Genomic DNA, 19,211 nt, shown 5'->3' with positions numbered 1-19,211 from the left:
AAAACCTGAACCACAATTATGGACTTCTAGCCTTCATAATAATAGAAAAGTAGTAGTAATCTTAGCCAGAATCCAAATAGGTAACACTCACCTCACCCATCTATATCTGCTTACAGGGTATGATCCTCCTCAGTGTGCGCACTGCTCGTAAGCACTTACAGTAAAACATATACTCCTCGAATTTAGCTTGTTTAACAACACCCGACGAATGGCTTTTAGTTTCATCTCAGATCTGCAACAACTCTGTTTCTCAATAGCATCATAGGTAAAGAAGCAAATCTCTCTGAATTCTCTCTATTTAAAACAAATTCAAATGTATGACCATTTCTAACTGCTGTACAAGCAGTTCCTGTATGTAAAGTCAATTGATTTGGGAGATGCAATATGGCCTAAGTTGCCCTTGCACCAGAAAACACCACAACAACAACAACAGCCATCTGTAAGCTGGCAGACAATTGATGCTGTATTTGATATCCTTTGTATGCTGGCAGTCCATGTGCCAGGAATGGTAACCAACTGGTGGTAGTCTATGTTATGTTAAAAATTACTTGTACAGTATTGCAATACATGATGGGGTTGAGAGGAAAGCTGGCTGGGACTGCCTTCTTTGATAAATAAATAAAAAAATGTCCTTTCTGTACGCATTGTATTCCCCATATTCAAATTCTGAATTCCTTCTATCTGAGCAGCATCATGTCTCATATATTCCCACAACATCTGCATTTGATGATTTTATCAGCATTTCAAATTCAAATTTATTTACTATGCTCCTAGCATTAATACACATACAAATGTATCTGCAACTCTTAGTAACCCTAAGACAACCAATGTATTTGCTTGTTCCACAAGGATCCTCCCCCCAGCAGATCTTGAAATTCCAAGCACCCTGCTTTTCAGGCTGCTGCATATCTTAATAGAAGCAGTATAAGTTTCACTCTGCCAGTGGCTCTAGTTAATCTATTAGTCTGTGTATCCCTCCCATATTATCAGTTTTACCCATCTAACACTGCATCAATAGCATCAGCAAATATTCTTGCACCTCTTCTGTTTAAGTGTATCCCATCCCTATAAAACCAGTCTCTCCTGTTAACAAGCAGAGACCATGCTGAGAAAAATTCTACCCCATGAACCTTGCACAGTCTCTCCAGGGCAGAATTGATTGACAAAGCTCTCATCATGTAATACTTCTTATTGTGTCAGGGCAGAATTGCAGACACTTTCAGTTCTAGCTCGTGACTTTTTCTGAAGATTGCTTTGTACTTGCTAAGTAAATCCACAGATCTCTTACTATTAATATCGTTAGTGCCAATATTTACAACAATATTTGTGCCCTTAAAGGATGAAGCTGCTCTTCAATATCATCTATTTTAGCCCCTGGCATAAATAACCTGATCCTTTTCCACTTCCCCAACAATCAAGTCACCACCTATAGCTACTTCCTGTGAGACAAATGGTCTCTGCCGCACAGGATGGCTTTGTGTAGTGTGATGTAAGAGCTCAAGCATTGGGCTGGGAGGCTGGGTGCTTGATGGGTCCCCCTCTTTTAATCCTTCGAACACATCAACCCTATTCTTCAAGCCCTCACATAATCCCACAGAACACTGAATTTGCGGAATTATACGAGGGCTTCCACAACAACAACAGATGGACGTGTGTTTCAGCAATCAGCTGCTCGTTGGCTAAAGGCAAATTATAACACATCTATTCTGCAACCGTCTTTTCTCAATTTGAATTTATGCTTTCTCAAGTACTCTGGGATTACTTTGCATTTATCAATGTGAAACTTCAGCTGCCACTTCTCGGCCCATCTGCCTAACTTTTCTAATTCCTGTTGCAGTAGTGTACTGTTATTAACAACTCTGGCAACATTTGTATCATCTGCAAACTTGGACACTAAGCACAACATACCTTCATCAATATCATTGATAAATATTGAAAACAACAATGCTTGGGTACTCCACTAACAACATTAGTCTATTGATTACCACTCTGTCTTCTCCCACTCAACCATCCCTTTATCCACAGCAGCAGCTAGCCCTTAATGCCACACTGCTACAATTTTTACAGCAGTCTTATGTGCAACAGTATAAAAAGCTTTCCACAAAAGTATATAATATCAAATATATCTTATATTGGATATTAATCCAAGCATATGATATCAAAATTATTTTTTGTTTCCAGTTCCTTTGTGAACATATCATAGAATCCAATCAAATTGGTCAGACAAGATTTCCCCTTAAGAAACCCATGCTGTGTCTGAACTATAACTGCAGACTTGTCTAGATGATCCTGCATTACTTCTTTAACCAGTGACTCCTTTATTTTCCCTGGAACAGAAGTTAAACTAACAGGTCTGTAATTACTCATGTTATCCTCTGATCCTCCTTTATGAATTGGGGATACATTCGAACATCTCCAGTCTATGTGGATATAGCTTATATCTACCACAGGCTTCTGTGTCAGGTGATAATTTATATGCATTCCCATGCATTTTTCTTCTCTGCCACAAGTCCCATTAGTTCATCCGACATAAATTTAGGCCTAAACTTTGAACAGCATTTCTTAGTTGGCATGAAAAGCCTAGTGGCTTTTCATACCAACCAAAAACCTTCCATGATTAATTTCTTGAATGCTTTCCATTTAGAATTGTGAGACCAACATCCCAACTATACAGTGGGATGTTGGTCCCACTGTATAGAATTTAAAACTTCTCTGAGATCACTGTGGTCACCTTAATGAAAGCAAAAGCCTTTTCTTTTACCCTGATAGTAGTTACATCTTTAAGTAAATCTCACATCAACACACTGTGATCACTGCCACCAAGTGGTTCCTTTATCTGCAAATTTTTAATGCATAAATATTCACTGCTAATAATCAGATCAAGAGTATTACTCCCTCTAGTTGCCTCTCGAACATGTTGCTGTAGAAAACATTCATCCAACAAATCCCACAAAAGTCTTTCTAGTGTGTGAGTGACCAACCCACAAGTTCAAGTCAATATCTGAAAGTTAAAATCCACCATTATAAAACATTCTGATTTACTGGCTCACTATTTCTCTGTACAGTTGTTCATTGTCCTCATCAGATTCACAAAACTGACTCTGACTCAACATTGCACTTTCCACCCATTTCAACTGGATGCACTGCCTTAGATTTTGTGTTTCTTAACTAACAGCATAACCCCTCCTCCCTTCCTATCATGTGTGTCCTTTCTGTACACATTACACTCCCCATATTCAAATTCTGTATTCCTTGTATCTGTGTGACACCATGCTTCTAATATCCCAACAATGTCCACGTTTGATGTCTTGACCAGCGCTTCAAATTCTTTAAATTTATTTACTATGCTCCTAGCATTGGAGTGCATGCAAATATATACATGCACCTGTTCTTACTCTTAGTTATCCTATTTATTTATTTATTAAACACAGCCCATATATTTACTTATTCCATGATGACTCCCAACAGTCCTTGAAATCTCCAGCACCTTCCTTTCCAGATAACATGCCGTTTCGGTATTTTACGGGATCTTCACACCTTTGGACTACAAGGCAGGCTTTCCTTGTTTATTCAAAACTTTCTCCAGTGCAGTCATCTAAATATTCTTTCTAGAATCCATATACAGGAGGAGGGGATCCCTCAGGGATCTATTTAGAGTCCTACGCTATTTTTAATAAGAATAAACAATCTCATCCACGATATTCCAAGCACAGTAGAATTATATCATTATGCAGATGACCTCATGATCTTATACCAAGGAAAAAATATGAATTCCATTGAGTGCCTATTTTGTTAATTGAGCTTCAGATCTCAATTAACAAAATAGAGCTGTGGATGTCTCACAATGACTACCGCTTATTAGCACAAAAAGCCAACTGTATTCATTTCTGTAAAAAAAACATAAGATCCACTCTGAGTCTGAATTACAACTTAAACATTTCACCATACCTCTTTCCTTTCCAATAGTATCAGATTTCTTGGCCTAATCCTGGACAATAAATTAAACTTCATTCAACACATCACATATCTGAGAATTAGTTGCTTGAAAAAATTAAATATCCTCAGAGTACTCTCTTCATCAACATGGGGTGCTGATCGATACACTCTGCTTCAACTATATTGGATATTAAATCAGATCTCACTTGAATTACGGATCACTAATCTATGATTCAGCTAGGAAAAGTGCACTAATTCGGCTAGACACTATCCATCACAGTGCCCAAAGGATTGCCTCAGGGGAATTTAAAACATCCCCTGTACACAGTCCATATATAGAGGCACATGAACCTCCACTCCATCTTTGAGGAAAACGTTGCTACTGAACTATGCAGCAAAAATATAGAGCCTTCCCTTTCATCCTATTTGGCCATACTTATTTGAGCCTGAGTGGACCACCTTTTATGACAACAAACCTAATGAAAACAAGCCAATTGCAATAAGGCTACTACAATTAATAGAATGCTGGAATTTACATATGGATAATATCTTTCAGGACACAAGCACTTATGACCCTCCGTAGTCTAGTTATACACCGGTATATGATCTCTTTCCAACAATGGGGGAAAAAACAAACAGCAGATCTCACCATCAGGAAACTCCATGCTGCACATGTAGCCAAACATTCTCAGTGGTTTCATATATACACACACACCGATGGCTCTAAAACAACTACAATGGTAGGCGCAGCAGCAGTTTCTACTATCTTTTCTAGTTCTGTGTCTCTTCTGAAGGAATGCAATCCATACTGCCGAAATTTTTGCAATAAAGATAGCTCTAGATCACATGACTGATCTGTCTTATAAGCAAACAATGATCTATTCTGACTCTTCGAGTGCAATAACAGCATTAAAAAATTCATCCAAGCCAAACCATCTTGAAGCAAATCAGATCACAGATAAATGCATTATCTGCTGCTAACCACTTTCTGTTGGATACTAGGTTATGTAGGCATCAAAGGAAATGAATATGCAGATCAAGCAGCTAAACATCCAAACCATTCAATCACTGCAACTCTCCTAACTACCAAGTGCAGTATGCGACTACAAATCAGTCATAAAAAATGTGTGTGAAGAGCAATGGTTGCAAATCTGGCAGGCTCAGGGCGGCAATAAGCTGCTTCAATTTAAACACGAACCTAAGTTGTGGCCATCAAGCATGCAATCAAATAGGCAAGAGGAAGTGATCCTGGTTAGGACACATATTGGGCACACGCATCTAACCCATATTTATCTACTCATAGGGGAAGATCTGCCTATTTGTACTGTACATTTTGTCAGTCTACACTTACCGTGAAACATATTCTAATAAATTGCAATCATTATAATAATTATCAAAACACAAATTTTCACATCTGCAAGAACCTTTGACATTACTTCATCTGATTGGAGATTATGCAAATCTAGACAAGTTCTTTGTTTTCTTGAAACAAATAGGATTATTTAACAGATTTTAACTGGTAATTGCACTACGGAATAGAATCAGGCATAATATGGCCTTAGCAGCCCTTGTGCCATTAAACAACATATCAACCAACAATCTGATTCATAGCAGAACTGCTTTCAGAATTTCTCCCCAAAACCAAAGTATTTCTGCTACTTTGATCTGAAGTTTTACATTTTTAGGCAGTAAGTAAGTAAGGAGCAGTCATTTAAATCAATGGCAGTAACAGTTAGAAATATAAATAATGGAAATTATTTATATTTCCCATCTAAAGTATAAATTATACAAACCATATGTGGAATTATCACCAAGCAGCTAACCAAAATTTAAAAAAAAACTCATTTTCCACATGAAAGAATTATTATATATACAGCAAGTTTAGCTCAAGAGGTACTACTGTTACCTGTATGTAAGCACTAAAGCAATAATATAAATAAACAACTTGAAATTAAATTAGAATTGAGTGTATCAACAGTCACCCATGGGAAGTAGCCACCACTGAATTCCAATGAAGTGGTGCAGATGCTACTTGGGATCATCACAGTTGAATACTAACACCTCTTTCAAGAGAAATAACCTGGATATGGATCACAAAATAACTTGTCAGTGAGCATTTGCTCCTGTAGGTCCTATTACAGATAGCAGTAGTACATAATTTACCATCTATTACTCAGCTACATTAGAAGGCCTGATATAGATAACTGGTGAACACAGGAGTACACAAATTTGAGTTGACTATGTTTCAATCTCACATAACCACTAAATACATAAATGTTCCTTTATTCTCTATTTTGTGAGCTCCTCTAACTCTATGTGGATACCTTGGAGCATAAAAAGAAAATTTATTTACTTATGAAATTAACATCTTATGTTACTGAAAGTGAAAGAAGAAACAAATTATGTTCTATATATCTTACTTTTAGTATAAGTACTATTCGATTCAACCTAGATGATATAACTAACATTTTGGCTTCATTAACTTCCTGTAAAAAAATAATAAATAAATAAGTTATAATGAAACTGATATCTATAAATTAAATTAGAGTTCTGAATGCCTACTTACATTTACTGGAAAGATATTTAATTAAGCAATAAATTTTTCTTTTATTATGAATTCCTCAATGGGATATTATAGTTTCAAAAACATTTAATAACAGAGATTTCAAAATATCTTGTAAACTTCTGTTATCAAGTACCAAACATATTCAATTAGTAAACTGTATGCTATAATTCAGGATTAGTAGTATTTGGCCTTGGCTAAATGGCCTCACAACTTGTTAAATAAGTGGCATAGCACACTGGTAAACAGAAATGGAGAAAAATGAAAATTTATACTTGTCAACTCGCACAGAGTAAAAATCTGTCTTTAATTATTAAAGAAATTACAATATAATAAAATTATATTAAACATAATTTAATTATATTTAATATAATTATATTAAATTTATATTGTATAAATTATTAAATTTATATAATAATGATAAACAAAAAATGGATAATAATTAGACAATTATTTTATAGTATAATTATTATTAAATATAATAAAATTACAGTAAAATAAGAATTTTGAGATGTTTCGTCATACTTCATGTATCATTTCTTCAGTGACTTGTAAAGACAGCAGAATAGGAAAGCTTGGAACTTAAGTATTTCATGCATTATTAATTTTGTTAATCTATTTATTAAATCAGTTAATTTTGAGATTACATAACTATCATTAATAAATAACAATTGTTAATAGGTAAATGATTAAATTAATAAAACAATTTAATTAAAGGACAACTGATTAATAAATACATAGTAACAAAATAAAATTAATAAATCTCTATATCAGGAATGCTGTTCTTATTACAACAATCATTGACAGTTAATTATTCAGACTAAGTTAAGGACTTCAGGCATTAATAATATGTCAGTGCTACATTTTATACCTGGTCATATGGCATTAAGAGTTAGCTTTTCATCTTAAGGCAATTTTTCATAATTTGTAATTATGTAGGAGGATTCAGAATTATGTTAGTGGAGATAACGGAGCTCTTTATTCTCATTATTAACATTTTTATACAGTATTTATTAATCCAATTTCCATTTCTATTATTTTATATATTATTTTTTATTTGTTCTCAAACCTGATTTTTGAAACTATGTATGTGGTTATTATCTATGCAAATGAAACTGATACTACATTTATTTGATTTAATATTATTATTTATGAATCAGCTATCCATTAATTACCCAACTTATTATTTTATTAATTTAAAATTATGTTAACTAAAGGATAACTAATTAACTATTTATCAATGGAGGGGTAAAATGGAAGTGGGTTTTTTTTTGGCTGATGCTGCATAAGCTTGCTTTCTTGCATCATATGCCTCTACTAATGCTAATAGTGATCTTAAAATTAAATGAACTAAATCAACAATTTAATTCATACTTGAATAACCAACCTTTTCCTGCTCAGCTTTATAGCCACTAAACAAAGTACAGAAAATATTTTCTTTAGCGACTAGCACAGAAAGTACCATGAAATGTCTGAGAATTATCTGTAATTCTCAGCCATCAAATTTTACTTTATACAGATTAAAGTGCTTAAATTTTTAACTTTCTCCATAAATGGTTGACTTTTATGGCAGCCATTATACCATGCCAAATGTGACAGTATTTAACAGACAAAGCCTAATAGGATGTCACGTGTTATAATAACAATGTTAAATCTAAGTAATGGATAAAAATTCAAGAATCAGGTATTAGTATTACACAGGGCAAGGAGGCCCCAAGCTTTTGCTGCTTCAGCCAATAAATAAATATACAGTGGACCCCCACTTTATGATATTAATCCATTCCAGAAACACCATCATATAGTAATGTGAACCCAATAACACATTGTTTTTTGATAATTCGTTCCAAGACCTTGGAAGTTGAAATTTTCACTATATAACTAAACTATTTATCTCTAAAAGGTGATTTTTATATTAGAAATTATACATATTGATTAAAAAAATATTTATTACAATTAATACGTTGATTAAAACACAACAAAAAAAATCACTTCAATTAAAGGATGCAAAAACAAAACACATGGCCAACATGTTTAAAAACACTGCTATTGGCTGAGAGGAAGGACCATGTGGTCTGGTCGGAGACAATCATAAGCCCATTGTAAAGTGAAATAAGTAAGCACCAGTTAACAAGATCACTGGTTAGTGGAATCAGCCATTTCGAAAAAACAATTCAAATCATTAAAATGCATTACACGTTCATCGTTATCATATGTTCGGTTATAAGAATCAATTTTGAATGCCTTTGTGATATTCTTCTAAAGCATATTTGTGGAGGTCACAATCATAAAACAATAATAACACATTTGCAGTTTCTGATTTATTGGGCTTTTCTGTTAGTGCAGTCTATTATAAATGGGTAGTAAACTCGATCTTATTGCATTTGAGATAATACTGACAACTGGAATTCTGTGGGTTTTTACGTTATAATGGTGAAATGCATTTCCCCTTCCTCTTCAATTATATAAAAAACATAAATAAATTTTCAGAATCTTCTCTTCATTCCTACTTTTTAAGCTTCGTAAACTTATTGCTCCATATCTCACTTGTGCACATGGTGTTAGTTGCAATTTGTGCATGTCATGTTCATTGTTATTGATTGCTTATCTTTTTTACTGTTTCAAATTTTACAACCCTCCCCCCAAAAAAATGTCAGTGAACAGAAATATCAATTAGTTAATATGTACATATTACAGTATTAATTAAGCTGTGTACATAGGCACAAATTTATTTTTATTTTACTAACCTGTGGAAAATTCTTCTGATTTTCACGTATAATCTAATTTTATTAATTGGTAAGGTAATAAAGTGTAAATTTTTGCTTTATATCTTTACTTTTATAGCCTGTGGGCAACATTCCTCTAATTTTCGCTTATTAGAATTGCCTTTAATACTATTAAAATTCAATTGGCAAGAGTGATCACAATGACCGGTGCTTACTACATATCGTATAGTGAATGGTATTTTATTATGAAGAGTCCATCATAAAGTGATCTGATCATACAGTGAACCAATCGTAAAGCGGAGTCCACTGTATAAATAAAATAATAATAAAAATTTTAAGCAATAATGATAAATTAACTATGCAATTCCTCCCCTTACACAGGTATCTATCCTGCTAACCTTTGAATTTTCTTAGGCTGCCAGTGTCTCAACTAAACAGGGAAGCAACTTATTCCAGTAATTAACAACTTCCTGGTTAAAAAAAAAAAAAAAAAAAAATTACTGACTCCATTATTTTCCCTGGAACAGAAGTCAAGCTTAGAGATCTGTAATTTCTTGCTTCACCCTTCCATTTCCCTGTCAAAGGAGAAACATTTGCACATCTCCAATCCATAGTTACCTCCCCTGAATCCAAGGATGCTCTCTAAATTATAGCCAAAGGTTTGCTTTCTCCTTTTTACTTCTTTTAATATAAATAGATGGATTCCATCAGCCACAGGTGCCTTATTTATGTTTAGCCTTAACAATTTCTCTTCTAGTTTCCTCTCAGGTATCACAAAATCATTCAGCTCTCTATAATTTGATATACTTCTGGCATCCACCATTCCTAAAAAATTCCTCATGCATGAATGTAGATGCAAAATATCTATTCAGTTTTTCTGCAGCCTGAGCAAGATCATCAACAGTTATGCCATTCATATGTAGTGCAACAATGTGATTTATTCCCCTTCTTTCTAGTGTTCACATAAGTAAAGAAGACTTTGCTACTTTTCTTTGCATTCATTTCCCAGGACTTCTCATAATCTGCCTTAGCTTGCCTAATGCCCTTTGAGACCCGATTACAGACTAGTTCATACCTACTATAGATTTCTGTATCCTCTGATAATATATATGCATCCAATGTATTTTTCTTCTCTGCCACTAGTCTCATCAGATTATCTGACATCCATTTAAGTCTAAGCCTTGAACTGTATCGCTTAGTTAGTATAAAAAGCCCAGTAGCTTCTATGATTATTTACTCAAATGCTTCCCATTTAGAATTAGCTGTTGGTAGCATCATCAGTTGATCCCACTGAATAGAATTTAAAAATTATCTGAGCCCATTGTGTCACACTTATGAAAGCAAAAGCCCTTCCCTTTGACCTTGACAGTAGCTACTTTTTTTTTTTTTTGTCCTCACCTTTTCCCATTATTATATGGGTCAGGTTTTTTTTTTTTTTTTGTTTGTTTTGGCATGCAATTTTTACGGCCGGATGCCCTTCCTGACGCCAACCCTCACCCTTTATCCAGGCTGGGGATATGTGGTAGTCATTCCCTGACCTTCCGAATCCTCCGTATTTGGTGGTCACGGGCTCAAACCCCAGTCTAATCAAGAAGCGTGTGCTATGCACTACTGCTCCTGCCCACGGAGGCGGCTACTTCATATAAACCATCTGAAAAACTAAATCAATGTTTATATTCAATAGTTAACAGAGATGGTAGATTTTTTTTTTTTTATCCCCGTTCCTTTCAAAGTCCAATGTGGAAACTAGCATGACCATCAGCATTTCCTATTATAAAACAAAATCTGATTTCATGCTGTACTGCCATCCATTTATACTTCACATTAATGATCTGAAAAACTAAGTGGATGTTTATTGACTTTTATATTCAATTGGTAACAGCCCATGGGCATTGTTTTTTTTTTTTTTTTCAGTACAGACGTCACAAAGTAACTTACACTTTGCTCAAGTGAAGTATTTTGAGTGAAGTTTGCCATCAAGATCTAGTAAGGGGCCTTTCTGATGGTACATCTTCAAGTAAATCCCACAACAATATGCTGTGATCATTGCCACCTAGTGGTTCTTTTACCTGTAGATGCTTAATGCATGAAGAGTCATTTGCTGATAACCAGACCAAGGTTACTGCCTCTCTAACACGTTGGTGCAGAAAAAGTGATCTAATAAATCCACAAAAGTCTTGCTACTTTGTGAGTGACCAACCCACAAATTCCAATTAATATCCAGAAAGTTGTCTCCCAATATAAGACATTTTGACTCTATTTGTGTGCATCTTTGAATACAGTGGATGCTTCAAAACCATTTATTACCAAATTAAATAATCATTCACTCATCTTTCTCAGAATAATCACCTCAGAGGGCATAAATTCAAATTGAGGAAGGACGGATGTCGGATAGATGTGCGGAAATTTGCCTTTGGCCAGCGGGTGGTTGGTTGGTGGAACCGACTTCCATCACTTGTTGTTGAAGTTGATAGCCTAAACAAATTTAAAGCTCAACTGGAGAGGTATTTCGAACGAACGGAGGGGTGAAATGGGAGAGGGTTTTTTTTTTTTTTTTTTTTTTTTTTGGCTGATGCTGAATAAGCTTGCTTTCTTGCATCATATGCCTCTACTAATGCTAATGCTAATTACAATTCAGTACTCTGAATCAGAGCAGCATGCCAGGTTAGATCAATGTGTATTTGAACAATACATTTTTGTCTTCTGTAAACAGTTTCCAATGGACTTGCTTCTCTCAAACTAAAGTTTCGTTCACCATTTCAAAGTCATCTTGTTATTACACTTACAAATATGAAAGCAAATTTATCTCCAATTTAAAGGGGGATTAAAACGGTGAAATGAGTTGTTGTTATTTGGTTTTTAGGAGCATTAGCAACTAAGGCCATATTGCTCTGGGGATATGCGGTGGTCATTCCCTGACCTATCCGCATCCTCTGTATTTGGTGGTCATGGGCTCGAACCCTGATCTAAATCAAGAAGCGTGTGCTATGCACTGCTGCTCCTACCCACATGGCTACGGAGGCACCAGTGAAATGAGTAATTACAGACTTGTTAGCTTAATGTCTGTTCCAGGGAAAATAATCGAATTACTGGTTAAAGAAGAAATAAAGAACCATTTGGACAGGAATGCAATTATACTGAAATCACAGCATGGATTTTCCAAGGGGGGTCTTGTTTAACCAATCTGATAGGTTACTATGATGCAGTGACCAAGGAACTGGATGCAAAAAAATAACTTTGACATCATATACTTAGATTTCAGGAAGGCTTTTGATACTGTTGCACATAAAAGCTGCTATACAAACTGGAGCAATGTGACATTGCTCCAGTTTGTCCAGTAAGATATTACAAGTTACTGCTATGGATAACGGGATGGTTAAGTGGAAGACAGAGTGGTTTTCAATGGGCATTGCTCTTTGTGCAGTACCCCAGGGTTCAGTGCTGGGCCCACTGTTGTTTTCATTATTTATTAATGATATTGATGAAAGTATATCAGGCTTAATGTCTAGGTTTGCAGATGATACAAAGGTTGGCAGGGTGGCTAACGACAGTCATCAGGGTTATTATTGTTATTTGGTTTTTTATAGGAGCATTAGCAACAACTAAGGCCATATTGCTTAGGGGGATATGCAGTGGTCATTCCCTGACCTTTCCGTATCCTCCGTATTTGGTGGTCATGGGCTCGAACCCCAGTCTAATCAAGAAGCACGTGCTACGCACTGCTGCTCCTGCTCACCTGGCTACGGAGGTGCCAAGTCATCAGGGTGAGCTACTGCAACAAGATCTGAGAAAGAAAATTGGGTCGATGGGCTGAGAAATGGCAGTTGAAGTTTAACATTGACAAATGCAAAGTACTGCACATAGGTAGCAGTAACCCCAGAGTAACTTATCAACTGTGTGGTAATACACTCAGGGTAGTGGAGAATGAAAAAGACCTGGGGGTAATTATACAGTCACACATGAAATTTACTGAACAGTGCAGACATGTTGCCAGGATAGCTCATGGGGTTTTCTCAAAGAGATACAGAAACTCGACCAGCACAGATAAGGAGGTGATTACTCCTTTGTATAAGGCTATGGTTAGGCCACATCTTGAGTACTTTTTTTATTTATGAAAACTCCAAACATGAGGTATTAGAACCTACAGTACTTAGAACCTATAGGTCAGAGGTTGAGAAGATGGGAGAAGATATTTGTTGACATTAGACTTGAACTTCTATAGACTGTAATTTTCAGGAAAGACATATGAAGGAAGGTTGTTCCAGAAAACAGCAGTTGAATGAATAAATGAGGAAGATGTAAAGTTGGTTCTGTGAATTTGAAGTTGGACAGTAAATGGCTGTTGGCTGGTGGTGGCACGTGTTTGGACTGTTTTTAAAGAGAGCGAGAATTATAGAAGCTAATTCAGAAGAACAGTGCCCATGGAAGTATCTGTAGAAAAGGCATGCAGCAGAAACAGTACATCTATGAGACAGTGAGTGGAGAGACTCTGTTAGAGATGGGTCATTAATTAACCAAACTGCCCTCTTCTGAATGGAATCTAGAATCCTGAGAGAGGTTTTGAGGGCACCACCCTAGATGTGGAAACAATATTCCATGGTAGGATGGATTTGCAATTTGCACAGAGTGAACAGTTATTTGGAAGAAAAGTAACGCTGAGAGAGAAAGTGAAATCCAAGTTTTTTAGATGCAGAGGAAGCAATATTAGTAATGTGCTTGTGCCAAGAGAGATTAGAAGAAGTCAGGGTAATTCCCAAAAGAGATATATTATTTTGCCTAGAAATCTGAGTGTCGCCAAAGATAAGCATAGGAGCAGAAGAATCCTTTTGTGAGATATAAGACAAGACTGAGATACTGAAGGATTGAAATCAGCTAAGTTGTCTTTGCCCCACTGTAAATCAGCATTTAAGGAATTGGTAGTGGATATTCAAGAAGTTGAAGCTGATTGAACAGGGTAAGGTTTTTCAAAACTGAAAGTGGAATGCAATGTGTTATCATCGACAAAACTATGGATAGCATTTCCAGTCAATGGAAGAAGGTAATTAATATACAAGAGGAAAAGAGTGGGGGGCACCAGCATTACTGGAGAAGTTAGAAGACAGAGAGCCATCTACCATCACCCTCAGTGAGCGATCAGAGAGAAAACTGGATAACCAATTACAAAAAACAGTTGGCAAACCATAAGATGGAAGCTTGTTAAGAAGATCTTTATGCCAAACATAATCGAAAGCCTTTGAGATGTCAACAGCAACTGCTTATGTTTCACTGAACTTTTCCACTGAATTTGTCCATAAATGGGTAACATAAGCCAGAATATCACCAGTGGATTGACAATGACAGAATCCATGCTGGTGATATTGTTGATCAGACGGAAGGTTTCTAGGTAGTTTAAGAGTTGGTGGTTAATTGATTTCTCCATTAATTTAGAAAAAGAGTAGAAGTAATTGCAATGGGACGATAATTGGATGGGAGGGATTTGTCACCCTTTTTTTGGAACTGGCTGGATATGAGAAAATTTCCAAGAAGAAGGAAAAACACCTTTGGAATAAGAAAGTGAAAAAAAGTTGGCAAAGAACAGAAGCAAGTTCAGGAGCACAGGTTTTGAGAACAAGTGGAGAAATATCATCAGGACCTGAAGCTTTCTTAGCATCAAGATTCATCAAAATCCTTCTGACATTCTTTTGATGGAAGACCACAGGAGGCATTGAATGGAGTGTGTTGGGAATGGTGGGAAGTGTTTTACCAAGATCATTAATACGTTAGTTGGAAGAAAAATGGGATGCTAGCTGGTCAGCTTTATCCTTGGCCGAAGTGACAACAGAACCATCTGGTTTTTACAGAGGTGGGAGCAGAGATGGGTAAGAGTTGCAGCCAATAGCTTTGGCAAGAGACCAGAATGCTCAGCTACCATCAGGGCAAGAAGCAAATTTCTACTCTTAGCCTGTTCAAATTCTAGTTTGGACTAATTAATAACTGCTTTACAATTGTTGTGAGCTTTGATGTAGGCAGAAAATTAAACTGAAAAATTGGAAATAAGCCAATTACAATATGCAGCATTCTTCTCCTGAATGGCCTTAGCATATTTATTGGAAAACCAAGGTTTAGATAAAGGACGAGATTTTAATGTGGAGTGTGGGATAAAGGATTCCATTCCTACAAGAATAATTTTTCTGACACGATCTGAACAAATGTTGACATAAGTTTTGAAACAGTAGTACGACCAAGGAAAAGAAGAAAAAAATCTCGCAGGTCATCCCATTTTGCAATGCCAAACAACACGAAGTTGGGAATAGTCATGAGATAAAGGTGCCATTGGAGAAGAGACAATCACCAAGTTGTGATCTGAGATGTCTAAAGGACCACTCACTTCGACCGTGTACTTAAAAGGGTTGTTTGTGAGAAAAAGATCAAGCATGTTGGCTGTATGGTTAGGATTGTCTGGTATTCTTGTAGGTAAATGAACAATCTGTGCAAAGTCATTAGTAATTGCAAAAGCCTCAGCATCTTGACCAGCTGGGTCAGTGTGACTAGAAAATGGAAGCCAGTTGGAGTTGTGAACATTAAAATCACCAAGGAAAATTACCTCACTGTTAGGAACGTTGGACTGGAGAAAGTCAAGTCGCAAAGAGAGGAAGTCAATGAGCTCCAAGTGATTGGTGGAGTTGGGAGAACGGTAGAGACAATAGATGAATTTGATACAATGAGGTAGAGAGAGATTTTAAGCCAGAGAAGATCGAAAAGAGGAGATTTCAAATTACCAAGTCTCTGACAGATAATATCGGAACAGACATATGCACAAGTACCACCTTTTAGGCAAAAGGCATCATACATCAAATAATTTGGGCAACTGAGATGAGTAGTAGTTGAATCAACCAATAACTAAGATTCTATCAGAAAAATTACATGGGGGTTTGGCTGACTGCAAGTGGACATTGTTGAGATTAGAACTGAGACCACGTATATTTGTAAAATGAACTAGGAAGTGTTTGGGAGGTTTGGATCTTTTAGCAAATAAGCTTACTCTATTAATTTCAGAATTCATGGTCTATTCAATAGTAAGAAAAAAATGGGGGGACACCTGTATGAAGTAATGAAATTTTTGGATATGGCGTACACATGGTAAGAATATACCCAGATCCTTGACATAACGTGGCCTCGACAATGCCCCCTCCCCCGCATACACACTACTCAGACTCCCTCCAGTCATTATCTGGCAGAGTAAAAAAGGTAGCAAGATTATACACTAGCTGATCCGGAAGCCTCCTAAAGAGTTACCAATAGGTTCGGTCCAGTGTACTAACTAGTGTCAAGCCTGCGAACACTGTTTTAGAGCAGTACCCTCAAAAATGTAAGGAAGATTGGATCTTGCAATGATGTCCATCAACCTCAAAAGTCATCAGTCATACTGCATGATGAAAGAGATGGGGAAGGGTTGACTGGAACTGTATACAGGTCTGGAGGTCTCACTTTAGGAAGGATGTAAATCTTCTGGAACAGGTGCACAGAAAGGCAACCAGATTGGCGAAGGGAACAAAAGGATGACTCTTATCTATAAAGGCTTCAGTTCTGCAAATTGCAGCATCTTGAGACCAGGCACCTGTGGGGAGATCTGATTGAGGTGTTTAAACCCTTGGCTGGATTGAGTAAGCTGAATGTTAATGGTATTCTGCCACTTGCTGAGACTACATACATGAGGGGGCATAAATTCAAGTTGAGAAAGGATAGTTGCAGGATAGATGTGTGGAAATTTGCTTTCAGCCAGTAGGTAGTTAATTGTTGGAACAGGTCCCCATCATTTGTTGTGGAAGTGGATGGGCTGAATAAATTCAAGGGAGAACTAGACAAATTCACGGAGGGTACTGATGGGTGAACTGTTTTTTTTTTTTGGCTAATGCTATATAAAAGTTTGCTTTCTTGCATCATTTGCCATTACTACTATGAGATACCTCAAAGTACATAATTGAGCCTGCAGTGCAATTAACAGCTGCTTCTTTTTCAAATTCTAATTAACTAATTTTTACTGCGAACTAATAATAGTTTGTAACAAGGCAGCAGTACTACTTAAACAACTACCTTTTATATAAATAGCAATAAATTTATTCATATAAATATTTCTCTACTGATATATAATCTGCTGAGACAGTTTGTTGAAAATGTGGATTAAGTTCCAGTGTAAGGGAACTAAGACTATGAGAAAATTTTTTTGCCTTTTAAATTTTCTTCAAATTTGTAGAAGACAGAAATATTATGAAGTATGGTACTGTCCTATTATTTAATTACTATTATAGGTAAATCTTCAAGCCAGAATGCTTTTTTTTTTTTTTTTTCCTCCTCCTCACAGGCATATTTATTTGTAACATTAGTACTTGCAGATACCTTAAAAAGGAACTTACTGTTGTGTTGAACAGACTTCTTATAGAGTCCAACTCTACTATGATTTGCTTGAACCAAAGCTCATACACTAAAAATAAGAAAGACTATATTTATTTAAGTATAGCAGTAGATTCAGTAACTACATATTCAATAGTAGAAATTCATGACACAGAAATATTTTATTTGTTGGAATACATTTTCATTACCTTTTCCTGCAGAAAATTAAAGTAACCTGAACAGTTTACTTAAATAATCTACGATTACCTCTAAAATGAGAGAACCAATTTTTCCATTATGACAACTTCACTGGTTATAACATTCTTTTTGAATAAATGAATTTTTAAAATATGTCAGAGAAGTGAAAAAAAAAATAAAGTGTGCTAAGGCCAATTAAAGCATATTCAATTGTTAGGATAATAATTAAAGCATACTACCACTGGCATGGATCAAACTTTCTGCATGAATAGTAACAAACAAGTTATGAATAAGGATAGATGAATTCTGTATAATCCAGAAAAGTTTTAATAATAAATGACATGAAGCTTTCAGGGTAAATGGGCCCCTTCATCAGCTAATTCCAACGGGATAAAGACGTTAGAGACAAAATTTAACAGATACAGAGTTGTGCGTGCAGTGATACGTGATTAAATATTCAACTACTAGACTGCTGTCCATTGTTGTTGCACAGACATGTGGATTTGCTGCCAAATTTTATCCGGTTTCAAGATAGTTGCCTCCAAGATAGTGTAGCCTCATGCCCTTGCAGCAATTCATAGTTCTTGAATTGCATGAAAATGTTAAGCGACTCTAGCCAGAGGCGGTGGCAAAAGTGTCGGGATTGGTCAATCACTTCGTAATCACGCTTGGGGTTAAGGTCATGGTGGGTCATCCAGAAGCGTTCCATGATTGCGGATTGGTCAGTCTCACCAAGGCAAATTGACCTGTCATGCTCTGCAAGGTGGTCTTGAAAGCATCTCAAGCTCTCTCCTATGTAGCAGCTGCCACAATCTTTTCAAGTTGTGGTATACCACACTGCTGCGCAAAAGCAGTCTTCACACTAGAAACCAGAGAACGCAAGCTCCTACTGGAAAGTTGCACGCATATTTCCCGGAGGATTTTTGAAATCTGCCCGACATGCCCAGATAGTAGGAAATGTAAGCGGTAGGCGTATTGTCATGCATCGATGATAGTCTTGGGTGGATTGAGAGGTTTTGCACTTGCACAATTGGCCAGGTCTGTTCTCACTGTGGAAATCTTGGTGTGCCTAGCTTCATCTGAGCTGGAATGGCTCCAAGCACGGGAGAATAGGGTGCGGGTGGTGCTGTTGAGATGGCTAGGGGCGTGGCCCAATCTGTAGTTGGTAAACTGCCTACACCACATTGGCTTACAGTATACAGAAGTTTCCAGGTGTGGGCCCACACGTTTTACCAGGACATCTAAGAATGGAAGAGACCCGTCCACTTCCAACTCTAAATTGCCTTTTGTACAAGTGACAATCAAGCTTTCTTGTTTCTATTCAACAAAATTGGCTGCAACTGCTGTCTCTCTCTCTCTCTCTCTCTCTCTCTCTCTCTCTCTCTCTCTCTCTCTCTCTCTCTCTCTCTCTCTGACAGAAA

At 36.4% G+C, this 19,211-nt stretch overlaps 1 protein-coding gene across 1 annotated transcript in view; it reads right to left on the bottom strand.

Annotated features, from left to right (window-relative positions):
- v (Tryptophan 2,3-dioxygenase vermilion) overlaps window positions 1–19,211 on the bottom strand; it is a 143,838-nt gene that overhangs the window by 85,761 nt on the left and 38,866 nt on the right. Inside the window, exons 4-5 of the mRNA XM_090380792.1 lie at window positions 17,616–17,683; window positions 6,357–6,422 (exon numbers count right to left, since the gene is read on the bottom strand). Coding sequence (XP_090236918.1) covers window positions 6,357–6,422; window positions 17,616–17,683 — 134 coding nt within the window. The remainder of the gene's footprint in view (window positions 1–6,356; window positions 6,423–17,615; window positions 17,684–19,211) is intronic.

The sequence above is a fragment of the Mastigoproctus giganteus genome, chromosome 9, assembly GCF_048544385.1.
Source record: "Mastigoproctus giganteus isolate SK-2022 chromosome 9, ASM4854438v1, whole genome shotgun sequence".
NCBI lineage: Eukaryota > Metazoa > Arthropoda > Arachnida > Uropygi > Thelyphonidae > Mastigoproctus > Mastigoproctus giganteus.
The sequence above is the reverse complement of the archived record's forward strand: the minus strand, read 5'-3'. Positions and strand labels throughout refer to the sequence as shown.